The 13297-nt window shown below is 42.1% G+C and overlaps 1 protein-coding gene across 5 annotated transcripts in view; it reads right to left on the reverse strand.

Moving 5' to 3' along the window:
- LOC124278882 (RCC1 and BTB domain-containing protein 1-like) overlaps window positions 1-13297 on the reverse strand; it is a 145760-nt gene that overhangs the window by 75431 nt on the left and 57032 nt on the right. For all 5 annotated transcript variants that reach the window (XM_046714664.1, XM_046714663.1, XM_046714667.1 and 2 more), the window contains 3 exons: window positions 8285-8355; window positions 2245-2298; window positions 811-908 (listed from right to left, as the gene is read on the reverse strand). In XM_046714664.1, the coding sequence (XP_046570620.1) occupies window positions 811-908; window positions 2245-2298; window positions 8285-8355 (223 nt within the window). The remainder of the gene's footprint in view (window positions 1-810; window positions 909-2244; window positions 2299-8284; window positions 8356-13297) is intronic.

The following is a 13297-nucleotide window of genomic DNA, read 5'->3' on the forward strand; positions in this document are numbered from 1 at the left end:
TGAATGGAACTACACCCTTTCCATGCAAGTTATGTCCATGTTTCATGTAACAGTATAGACATTCAGTGTTTGTGTCCATGATGTTCTGAAAGTTTGGTACTGATACTAATTGTAAACCAAACGTCACTGTATTCTTTAATCTGATTGGTTCAAAAACGTGATCGAATGGTATTCGATTCCCGGAAATTCGCTGCGTATTTATACCTACAAACATCGCACACACCACTGTATTAAATCTTTGAAGGGCATTTAGAAGTGGAATACATAGGAAAAGCAAGATTTTATGGATGTCAACTTCTTTATTGTGAATAACACAACGTTTCGGAGTGTATGCTTGCTCCTTCATCAGGTGAACATATGAGGGCAATTGAACCTGGATCTCAGCATTCACCTGATGAAGGAGCAAGCATACGCTCCGAAACGTTGTGTTATTCACAATAAAGAAGTTGACATCCATAAAATCTTGCTTTTCCCACCACTGTATTGTTACATGGTCAACTGTGATGACGTCATTCAAATCATATTGTGACGAAAAGTCCGAATGACATCACAAATGAGCAGTTCTAGATGCTACCATGGGAGACAGCCGAAACGGGCGGCTGATGACATTTCACTGCTGTACCCGTACACGATGTCAATGAGTGCTGACACAAAAAACGTGTGTGGACCTGTTGGTTTACTTTTGCGTTTAAAATGTCGATAAACATCATTTTCACGTGTTATTGAGTATTTGAAGCACGGGAATTTATTTGGAACCGACAGCGTTATCTCCTAATTCTATCCAGACAAGAATGAAGTAATAATACATACCTATTGCCTCCTCTGGTACAAGATCCACTTGGTCTGTGTATAGGTACTGAAGGAAGGCACGGTACACACTGTATGGATACTGGGTGATCTCTATGGTGCTGAAAGTATGAAATACATGACTTTAGCGATATAACTAAACAAGTAAATAAACAAGGACAGGTTGCTGCTTTTTTCTGAAAAATCATTTAAAATGAACAACAAATGTTAATTAATCATACACTGAAAAAAGAATAAATTGAGTGAGTACCGGTAGGTTGTTATGCCTTTTTAAAGCAATATTACTACAATATAATGGCAAGAAATAGGCCTCACACACTGAACATATGAGGGCAATTGAACCTGGATCTCAGTGTGACAAGCAATGAGTGAGGTTGTGTCCAGTAGCACAATGTATTATGAACTAGTAGGGTAACTGCATCTTCTTATAAAGATATAAAAATAATATATCTTAATATAGAGCATGTTACGTCAGTAGGGTGGGGGAGTCTGTCTCAAGACTAAAAGCTACATCACACGCTTTAAGGTAGCAGTTTCAATAAGGATGGCTGTACCTAAACATGAGCAAGATGAGGGTTTTGAGGCCTTCTTTCTATGATCTGACAACTGACTTTTGCCCTTCACAGGCAGGTTACCTATCAGAAACCATTTATTGTTAAAAATTCATGAATGAAGCTCATTCATGAGTGCACTGACTCTTGTAATAGGGCTGATTGTGACTGCTGCTGCTGCTGCTGCTATCATGACTCATTGCACTAACCTTTATGATTACAAATCTAATCCTGTGTATTACAACATATTTTGTAGATAGTTCATAACCACAAAAGATCAATAAACTAATTTCACAATCTAGTTATGTACCTTTGCATTTCAATTTGGGACTTATCAAACAAAATATATGACTGATGAATAATGTACAACAGCATAGTAAATTGGCTAATGTTTACAGCACAATATGTCCTGCAATTAATGTGTGATAAAGTACCATAGCAGCCACTTTGAAACACCTATCTAGGCCTATTGGTGTGAAGTTTCAGCTTTTGCCTGGCCAGTGGTTTCTGGAGCCTAGATCTCTACACTGCTGACACGATAACCAACAGATCATGAAACTGGACATTTTCAATATGTGGTGGTCCTACAGCTTGGATCAGGTTTGCCAAGTGTAATCTTAATATCAGACCTTGCAGTTATAGAAATGTTGAAAATGTAAAATTTATACATTGCCACTCTGTAAGCTTTCTTGAACAAGTAGTAGGTTAGATTGGGTTTTTTAACCATCAGAAATCTATTCCAGTGAACAATTTCAGATTGTTGGTAGTTGATAGTTCGGTTGAATTGACATAATATATCCAGTAACAATGAGATTGTGAGAACAAACATTCACTGATTTCATATACTTCATCCCAGACAGACATGTATTTGAAGGAAAGAACTCACTCTTTACCATCTTCCTCCCAGCACGACTGGAACATGGAGCGGAAGTATTCACATCTGCAAATGCACAACTAGCTTGTGAGAGGTAACAAAAGCACCATCTATGAACACTGGTAAACACATCAAAAAGGCTGAAGACTTTAACTTTGTGAAGAAATCTGACACTATGCACACAAAAAAATGAATGCATGACTAATTTTGCTTCCAATTTGTAATTTCAAACCAAGGACAAGGTAAGGGAAAGGTCTTTTTTTGCTCCTACAATCTGCTTCATTCAAAAAACAAGGAAAGCTTTAAGAAATTGTTGTGAAAGTTAAAATATATGTTCTGATGAATGTGAGCTAGACTGTTCATCTCAATGAAACTTAGTAAACTCTAAATATTTTTTTTATATTTGTAGATTTATCCTGCATTACTCTTAATTGCCTTTTTATTGACAGAATGAACGAAGCTGTGAAAGGTCCAACTGAAAAAGAAGTTGTTCAAACCAGTTGTGACGCTTCACAGCTTATGTGAATGGAATTGATGATATCACACATCTTCACGTTACTCTTTGAAGAACATCTGAAGACATTGTGGGAAGGCAACAGGAGGGCCCTTAGATGTAGTAATGCAGGATAAGTATACAGATATAAGAAATATTATCTTGCATTACTCCTCAATGCATCTAAATCGACAGCACAGTGGCAGTCACACATTCTGAATAGATTTTTCCACAATTCCCTCTAACATGTGTCGGGGTGGTGGAGTAGCCTAGTGGTTAAAGCGTTGGCTCGTCACGCCGAAGACCCGGGTTCGAATCCCCACAAGGGTACAATGTGTGAAACCCATTTCTGGTGTTCCCCGCCGTGATGTTGCTGGAATATTGCTAAAAGTGGCGTAAAACCAAACTCAGTCAGTCAGTCTAACATGTGTCAAAAACTGGCAGCACCATCTTGAGATGATCACCAACATGAGACAACTACGAAGGGGTTAATTATTGGGGACCTGATTGTGCAATGTCCAAGGAGCCAAAACAATGTACACCTTCTATGTCTTTCAATGCTGTGTGTGGCTGGTGGCGAACAGATCTATGTTTGGACGATTGGTATGACAACAAATCAGATTGAAAGCTTCTGGATGAAGTTTATACTCTGTGGGGCTAGTTTGTCTGGATGGGAAAGTGTGTTTTTAGAATGTTTCTGAAACCTGGGATCTGTTGAACCTGAATTTGTAGGTTCAGACTGTCCACTTGGATAAAGAACCGAAATGTCTTCTGAAGTAGAGATGTGGAGTCAGTGGCTCCCTGATTTTGAAGATGCCAAACTACTGTAACAAGAAGACAGTCATCAATATCCCCAGTAATGGCAAAATACTCTTCATGAATACGTCTACGAGTTACTATGTCAAATGTTTTGGCGTGTATATAACTAAGTGGAAGGAGAGTACTGAAAGGTTTCAAAGTTCTGCACCAGAAAGGAGCACTACCACCAAATTCAGTTGGGGGTGAGGGTGGGCGAGCTGTCTAAGGAGCCAGGCTAGTAATCCAGCGAGCTTGGAGGTGCCGGGATCGATCCCACCTGTGACCGGCTGTAAAAAAACCTTGGAGTCAACTTTGTGTGCAGACTCTTTCAGTGTTGTCACAACCCCTAGCGTACAGTACACAACCCTGTGCACTTAAAAGAACCCACGAATCCGCTGGTAGATGACCAGATGGTGGCCACATGAATACGTGCAAACACCTAGTTGCGGGTACAGCAACGTGCAGTAAATGTAAACGCGAAAAAGAATAATTTTATTCAGAAATCCAAAACTACCTAAAGGCACCAGTTCACCACTAGACCTACCTATGTATGAAATTTGGTGATGAAACAGGGAACAGTTTTGAAGTTCTGACTTGATCCAGTAATTTCTATGGTCAGGCTTGGTTAGTAGCCGGTGCAACAGCTTCTCGCCAGAACTTTGGTAGTTGTTGCTCTGGAAAGCCCAAACCTGCAACTGTGCCTTGAGCGGCCTGTAGCCGATCTGACATCCGTGGATGTAGATGTTGGAGACATATGGGTCTTGTAGAATTCCCCAGTCCTCCCAGTGCAGTTGAAGGCGCCCACCATCTTGTGATGGTTGGTACTGAACGGCTAGTGGAAGGCTCCAGTCGTCTTAACCGGCCTTTCATCGCGAGTAATTAAGGGAACCTCTGGGTGTGCCCTGCCTCTTCCAGATCCTCCTCTGTAGTTGCCATATGGAAGCAAACTTTCCTCCTTGGAAAAAATTCCCGTCCCATGCTTCTGTGCTCAGTAAATCCAGATCTTCCTGAATATCTCTGTGATGTTCGCCTGATGACGCCAGCTGTCCATCGACTTTTATCATAAGGGGAAATCCTTGGTGACTTCTTTAGAGACTTTATTCATTCCTCCATCGAAGATAGATGGCTAAGACCACGGGCTGTGTAGAGTGGAGATGTAAACCGTTCACCCCAACTACAGGAAGTGAGGAGACTCACCAAATGCCGGAGTTAGCGGCCATGGAGACAGTTAAGAACGTCACTTGGACAAAGTACTGTGACTGTGTGTCCCAGTCCACCCAGCTGTGAATGGGTACATCGTAAGGATGGAAAGCCACATTAACTTCGGTGCGCCTAGTAGGCAGCAAGAGTTGATATATACCCCAAGGGAGTTGAGATTGAAAATGGGCGACCACGCGCACCTGTGACGATGTGCCATTGTGATGGACATTCAATGATCGAGGAAAACAAAGCCTTTGAGCAGTTGTACTGGATATCGTCCTATACAAAGTGTTGTCATCGGAGTGTATACAAATGTTTGTATGTATGTATGTATGATGTATGTATGTATCCGCGGCGATGTATGTATGTAAGCCAAAATTGTTGCCATGGAAGCGTGGCGTAAAAGAATAATTTTATTCAGAAATCCAAAACTACCTAAAGGCACCAGTTCACCACTAGACCTACTCTGGAAAAGAGCACTACCACCAATTTCAGTCAAAGTAAAACGCCAAAAATATTTTATTCAGAAATGCAAAACTACCAAAAGGCACCAGTAGACCACCAGATCTATCTATGTACCAAGTTTGGTGATGAAATATTGAACGGTTTTAGAGTTATGCTCCGGAAAACACAAATGTGCACGGACGCACAGACAGAGTGCATTTTAATATCCCCCGCAAAACGCGTTGAGGGGGATAATAAGGTCAGCGAAAATGGCTAGTTCCGCACCTTTCAGGTTTTCTTGCCACTGAGTGACTGCTAGAATTAAAGATTCTGATTCTCGATTGTAGATGTGCAAATCTTGTTGCTCGTCCGACCTCGTCTGGACTTCCAAATAAGCACCCCATCCCTTGCATGATGAGTCTATGAATAGGAGGAGAGTTTGATTCTCTGTTAAGGAGACTCCAGAACAGACGTTCGATTGTACCCTCCATCACAAGAGATGTGATCTGAGATGGTTCAGTAGACTGAGGGAGACATCTGGGTCCTGATGCTGTATAAACTGAGTCAAAATTGTCGGATCTGACATAGCTGGAGGCTGCCCCTGCTTGTCAGAACCAGTGCAGAAGTTGATTAACCCATGAGAACCTGCCATTGGCTGAGCTTTGTCATTGAGAGCCAGAAGTAGATGGTGCTTGATTTTAAGCCAAGGACAGAGTTCTGATTGTTGACTAGCTAACCCAAATGGTTGAAAAGGCACATGTGAATTCCCTGGGAGTTGTTATTGTCTCCGGTTCTAAATGATTCATGAGGCAATCATTGATATAAGAATCAAAGCTGAAGCCCTTCAGGTGGAGAAAGGTTGCTTTTTGGTTGGTAGTTTAAGTGAAAGGACATAGGGCCAGAGAAATTCCAAACAGCAGGACTGCCCATTGACAGTGGATACCGTGGATTTAGAAAAAAATTAGTATTTGCAGATAAGGTCGAGGCTTTATCAGGGCACTGTGTTCCTGAATTCGACACCTGAGAAGCTTCAAAGTCATAAGGTGGAAGTTAGCACAATTGTTAAAATGGGTAGATTGTGGATCATCCTTATCTTGGTTGAGTTCTTTTTGGGACAAGGAAGATTGGAGAGTAGAAGCCTGGTGTTAACCCTGGGGCATGTACAATCTCAATAGCATTTATGTTTAGTTGGGTGGGGATATTGTCTCCAAGAATTTGATGTTGTTTGTTTGGATAGACCCAAGCCAGTGGGTCGTTGTCCGAGAAGGGTCTGCTGATATTGTGGTCAGTACCTGTGGTGAAGTATGTGTCTGCCATATTGGTCCAGTTCCACCAAATATGCCTTGTCTCCCAACTACTGGAGTATAATGACAATTATTATGGATATACAATTGAATTCTTTTATTCTGTGGAGGCGACGTTTCGACATAGGTTCTAATGTCGTTGTCAGGCAAGCAAGTTGTATATCCATAATAACTGTCATTATTCTTCATCAACTACTGGAGTGTCAACAACTGGAATTGACATAGAAGTCCCACCTCTAACTCAGCCTCTTCTCCAAAAGGCTTGACCCTTCAAAGACTGACAATGGGGTCTATAGTTGCCCATCTTGGAGGATCATAAGGAAAGTGACTGAAAGACGTGTTCCAAATCCTTCAGGATATCTCAATGCAAGCATAAGCTGATATTTGAGTTTCCAAAATCTTTCCATTGAACAAAGATGAAAATGACCATGTTCGATGAAGAAGAATAGGCACAGTTGGATTAATATGGATAGTCCAAATGTCACTTGGTCAGTTATTTCCACCAAAGCTGTGTACAAATGAATCAACATGTTGCTGCAAGAAGATGGAGGATGGTTGCAGAGTTGAGACAGTCTGAGCCACCGACAGCATGGGAGGCTAGTGTGATACATACAACTCATGTACATACAACCCTAACTGTGGATTCTGTAGGAGCTAGGTGTGGATGACTCCAGGTTCTTGTCTTGTCACTTGTAATGTGTGCAAACCTCTTTCTGGAAAACTTGTACTTGAAAGATGGGCAAAAATGTGGCACTTGGAGTTAAGTAAATGAATTCCGATGCAGTCAAGGCAATGTGGATGAGTATCATGTAGAGATTTCTTTGAACTGATCCTTATGCAAAAGGAGTCTCTAATTTAAGCAGATATTGCAGAACATTTAAAAAAACATAAGAAATAAATAGAGTGTTGTCAAATATTTACTTGAGATCAAAGGTGATCAAACACTTGAAAAGCTGTAAAAAGGTTTAAGAAATGAACTAAACACAAACAACAAACCATACAAAGGAAGATTTTCGTGAATCTTCATGTACAGGAAACACATACAAAATCCCAGACAGCTGCAGGAACAAATATACAGGATAAAACATGGAAACTCAAACCAGTTCTTTGAAGAATAAATATGAAATGAACAGAGGAAACACAAAACAGGAGGGACTTATTAAAATTGCTGGATCGGCACTTTATTTAGTCTGCTCAATATGGTGACTAGCAGTAATGTGAATATGTGTGATGTCATCACTTCTGGTCACATGAGGTTTGAAGTGCCCTGCTAGTTGAAACAACTTGTTTTGTAGCTGGACCTCTAACTACTTCATTCTTTCACTTTGATAAAGCAGTAAATGCAATAAGGAGCAAAGCATGTCAGTTAAAGAATTACCGGTATATGTATGGCTAACAAAATGACTGATTTTAGAGTCAAGAAGAGTTTCTGTAATAGATTTCTTAATAATAATGTTGATGACTTTTGCACACATCAATCCTGTTATGGTGAGAGCATAATGGAACTAATTGTTCTGAGCAAAATGCCCAAAATGAATGCTCACCATGATGGGTTGATCAATGTCTATTGTAATAACATATCAAGCAGTAATTATTCACATGATGTTTCCACTTTCACTGAAATGAATCGAATATTTGGATGAATTTTTATCCTCTTGAAACAAACATGGTGAGAACAAACAAATTGCAGCTTCATCGTAAGTAGATTTCTAATGAGAAGAAATTAAATGATGATGCAAAGGCCAGACAACAAAACAAGCATGCAATGACAAAAACTCCATTGATTTTACACAGAAGTGCTGGGAATACTAACCTTATCTTGAGAATGGACTTATGTACATGGATTTCTCTGTCTTCAACGACAAACTTCAAATCGGCAGTCACCTGAAATCATTTAACATTCACTATTCAATATACAATCATCACGTAATTCAAGTGAAAAATGAAGTATCCCAACACCTATGATTTTTAACACCCATATAGCCATTTACATTCCCATCAGAACTGTGTTTGTTTGTATGATTCTTTTTACCCTTGGTACACCACACATTGATTTTGCTATGATCAAAGGCAGGCATCAGTAAGGAAATATCAAGTTTCAGTAAACTGTTCTCACAGCTAAATGACTTATTGGTACACCATTATTATTATAATTTTGTTGCTAATAAGCAACTGACAACTGAACAAAGAGGAATGCTGGCATGTCATTTAACCCCCTTGATGCCGAGGTTTTTTTTCAGGCGCACATTTTCATACGGTTTGAAAAGTAAAGGTTGTGTGAGAATTGCGCTTCCGGATGGTCCTGGATCTACGTACGGCTATAAAATTACACAGAAATGTAGAATATTAAATTTCCTATCCGTTGGTATAAATATAAGTGCAACTACCTCGGCGGTTTGAGAAATAGACCTTTCTAAATGTTGTCCAAAGTTTGTTAAGCGTTAAAAAACAGTAAATTTATCCGCTTTTTATCGCGCACCGATAAAAGCACTGTGCTACGGATTTTTTAATGTGGCATCTTTACGGAAAGAAAATACAGCCTGATATCTGAATGACATAAGTGTATATGAATTGGGTTTATGTGCTTGTGCATAACGTTATACGCTCAACATTAAAAATGACTCGCAATAAATGTCAAAAATGGATTGTCTTCTATGACGTCAAACGACGACAGAGAGGTCCTACACGTATAATGATAAGGGGGCATAACTCTGTTATGCGTAACACTAGGTCAATGTTACTCAGATCACTTGGAGAGAATTTGTTGTGGATACGGATGCTATATTTTCGTTATTTTATGTTCATGGTGAACCAAACTATTCCAATTCAAAGTTCCCCAATGTGAGCGGATGCAGTTTGGTAGTTCACAATTTACAAGAAAAATGACAACGTATTACATGTGAAAGCATGTAATAGCGATTTGGATGGCCCTATCCGATATGTAAGTTAGTTCTTAGATTCCCATATTCTCTTGTTTGTGTAGATGTAATTTGACTAATTTTGCATCGTTGTATTACATGAATACAAGAAGTTGCTATCCATAAAATGTGTCATGTATTCATACCTATTTGTAGCAAATTGGAAATTTTTACTATAAATTGTATATTTATATACTTATCCTATCTCAGGGTATGAACTTCTCTCTCTTCTTCGACCAAGGCATGGAAACATGCTGTAGGCTAAGTTGAATCAAATCTTCTGGCCTCTGTCCCATCAGACCTCTCCCCCACTCCGATTGCTGGGCCTGTCAATCATCTCTGTAAAGCATGCTAAGCGCTCAGATGGTCACATGACATCCCACTACTGTCATTCTCGTCTTGGAGCTTCAAGTAATCTGTGATGCGGGGAAGGTCGGGTGGGAATCCATCGCGTGAGATAGGATAAGTATTGAATATACAATTATAGTTAAAATGTCCAAATTTTTAAACTGACAAGCAAAAGGACGCAGTTTGGCAAGTAGAACCCGCCTCCCCACGATTTGTCAGGAAGCCATCGGGAACCGATGTAATAGTCTGGAAAGAAGACTGAAGCAACGCACTGGGGTAGAACGTTGAACCATAAGGAAACGATGCTGTAACTGGAAGCGCGCACTGGATGTAAGCGTTGGAGCCATAAGAGAGCGAAAGGAAAGCAATGCTCTGGATACGAGCGGCGCACTGGCAGACAACATGGGAGTAAATGAAAGCGGTGCATTGGGACAAAGAAGCGCACTGGGCTGAAGCGTGACAGCATTGGTGTGAAGCGACGAGCCAAGTAGTATAGACGATGGTGGTGCGACCGTGCAAAGGAAAAATAGTAGTAAAATTAGGGGGAAAAAGAAGAAGAGGTGCACTCTTGCATTTGAGTATATAGAGACACTTTTTGTCTTCCTCGTTCTCTTCCCACCAACAATCGAACTAGTTTCTGCCTAGTTTGCCTAGTTTGTACCTAGTTTGTACCTAGTTTGCCTAGGTTCTGCCTAGTTTTCCATATAGACAATTGTGCGAATGCAGATATATAGTACACAAAATGCCTCCGAAAAGACAACTATCGCAAGACCAAATGGAAGGGATTCGCAAGATGCGTGGAAAAATCTCTGCACAAGAAACGAAACAACGATTTGGAATCGGTTCCAATCAACTACGCAAAATATGGAATACAGAAGATATGCAATTAGCTACAAAGCCCATTTCCACCTCCCCGCTCCAAATGCGGCCTCGCTCTCCAGCACAACCGTATTGCCTGCCGCAGAACCTTCGACCCTCTTGCCCGCCGGCGAGATAGCTCCAAATCCGATGTCGACCTCCAGCACAGCCGTATTGCCTGCCGCAGAACAGTCGACGTCGCCCACCGTCCAGGATTTCTACGACCGACTTGGGGAAGATCGAGGCCCGTGCGCAGAAAACCACGACGATGTTGTTCGCTTGTGTGGAGCAAACCGCGGCGATGTTGTCGGCTCGTGCGCAGCAAACAACAAATTTGTTGGTCGACATCTTGTCTAGGCTAGGACAACGGACGGAGGGCGAAAACGCCGAGGAGGAACAAGAAGAGACATGTCTGGACATCCGAAGGAGGAATGCTAGAATGGACCCAAAAGTGGACACATTTCCCTACCAAGCTGTGTTTCTCTGGAAGACCTGGACACACAGTAAACAGGCCCACATACTGGTCGATAGACAGGCCAGCGAGAAGACAGAAACAGCCAAACCAGTGTGCATGGTCCATCCCGGGTATCCCTTCTACATGCACTAGAAAAATATATGGTTTTTTTCGTATGTATGTTTGCATATTTTTGTTGGATTTTTTTGTTTTATCTTTTTTGGGGGGACTAGACAGAAGCTATACCCGCTTGGTCTCTGGGAACAGCAACTCGACTCCTCAAACGTCTTTCCTACTCGAAATGGGAGAGTGGCAGATTCTGCCATACTACACCGAAACGATCCACCCACCAACCGTAGGCGTTCGATTCCGCCGGCGTCTCAAACCGTTTCTCGTTTCTTGTAGCCGTAGACCGGAATAGTTTCTCCAGTCGACGATTCGAGTAGTAGCAACAATCTGTTCTTCCCTTCGTATTTGGCTACGGCAAACCTTTTTACATGTATAGATTAACTCCGGAACATCTGCCGCTTTTCAGTGTTCGTTGCACGGAGGGGCTGCCGCTTCCATAGCTTTGGGCCCGCCATAGTTGGGCAAGGAGGTATGTTAAATACTGCCCCTTGATGGGTCTGCTTTCGCTAGCTGCCGGAAGATACAAGAATCTTTCTCGCATGGACAATTGTCCACCAATTTGTCGAGGAGGCGTTTGTATTGCAGGCACCAGAAGAGGCAGTCACTGTTGTACAGGTTCTCTATGTTCGAGATACAGTAGGGGATCGCGATTTCTTCTGGAACCTCGAGTGGGAGAAGTCGCTCCGTGGGTGTGTAGTCTATCTCTTTGTTTTTCCAGAGAACACATTTTTTGCTGCTGACACAGTGGTCTGTGGCGCCGCACTTGCAAGTAGAGTTGTCCGGTTCGAATAGGGTGGGTAGTTCCTATATAGCGGTGAGGCAGTCGGTGCATCGGTTGTGTCTACCTTTTGTTTCCGGACAGTAGGCTAGAATGATTCACAGTTGGCCTGCTGCAGGTCGAAATTGGTCTTCTCTGAATTGGCGAAAGCACAGCAAATAGAGTTCAAGAAACTGTCGAGGGATCTGGTATCGCTCGTAGAAGGTGTGTCCCGATCGCTCTAAGATTTGTTTCTCTTTGTCGGAAAGCAAAACATGGGGACACTTCTCTAGCAGGGTCTCGAAGAACTCTGCCATGTCGGAAGTTGTCTTGGAGCTGCCCCGGATTCGCGTATATCTGGCTTGCGATATGTGGTACTTCCTCTTCACCTCCCGAAGGGACAAATGACCCGATCGGATCTCGGCATAGGCTTCGCGCGATAGCTTGGTTCCTGGCATTGTTCTATACCTATGTACCTGTATATCTCTAATTGGAGTGCACCTTCACCGATGGTTTTCCTTGGGGAAGCCCCTGTTTGGAAGAGGCGTAGAAACAACACGATCTAGGGGAGTGGGCCAAACCCCCATCGACATAGTGTTTTTTGTTTTCTCTTCACCTCTTCTTTTTTTTTTCTCTTATTTTACTACTATTTTTCCTTTGCATGGTTGTGCCACCATCATCTATAGTACTCAAGGTGTGGTCTGAAGCGCCGAACTGAATGAAAGCGCTGCATTGGAGTGAACGTTCTGCCTGTACATACACACTGCAGAAGCAGGAAGCGTAACCTCAACACCAAGCGGCACACCGGTAGAAAGTTGGAAGAATAGTTGATGGTAGAGTCGTAGCAGAAAAAGTCACTGTAGCCGACGGAGTTTGCGAACTAGCAAACAAAGTCATGTTGACAGCAGGCGTACACATCATCGTAAAAGGTGCCTGTGAGATGGTGACTAGGGTTGACGGCCTGGACTGAGATGGGGAGGTATGGAGTACCACCACCCAAGTGGGAGAATCCGACTGTCTCATAACTGAACTTGAAGTTTGTGGCCGAAACAAACGGCGCAGATTTTCACTAAGATACGAGTCAAAGGCTGCTTCCAAAAAATCTTCATCAGGCGATAGCAACTTAGAACAACGAGCTGCTTGCTTGTAGGGACGATCTTTCTTTGAATGTTTAGACAATGAGGGACCCTTGGAAGGCCTCCAACGGTCCCTGTCTGCCACTCGTTTTGAACGAATGTGACGATAAGCAGAAAAGGTGTCATCTAGATGAAAACAGTAGGAACGTCGGCGTGACCAATCACACCAAGAAAGAGAATGACAGTACTGGGATGTCATGTGACCATCTGATCGCTTAGCATGCTT

The sequence above is a fragment of the Haliotis rubra genome, unplaced genomic scaffold (genome assembly GCF_003918875.1).
Source record: "Haliotis rubra isolate DU_JTF1 unplaced genomic scaffold, ASM391887v1 Scf243, whole genome shotgun sequence".
Lineage (NCBI taxonomy): Eukaryota > Metazoa > Mollusca > Gastropoda > Lepetellida > Haliotidae > Haliotis > Haliotis rubra.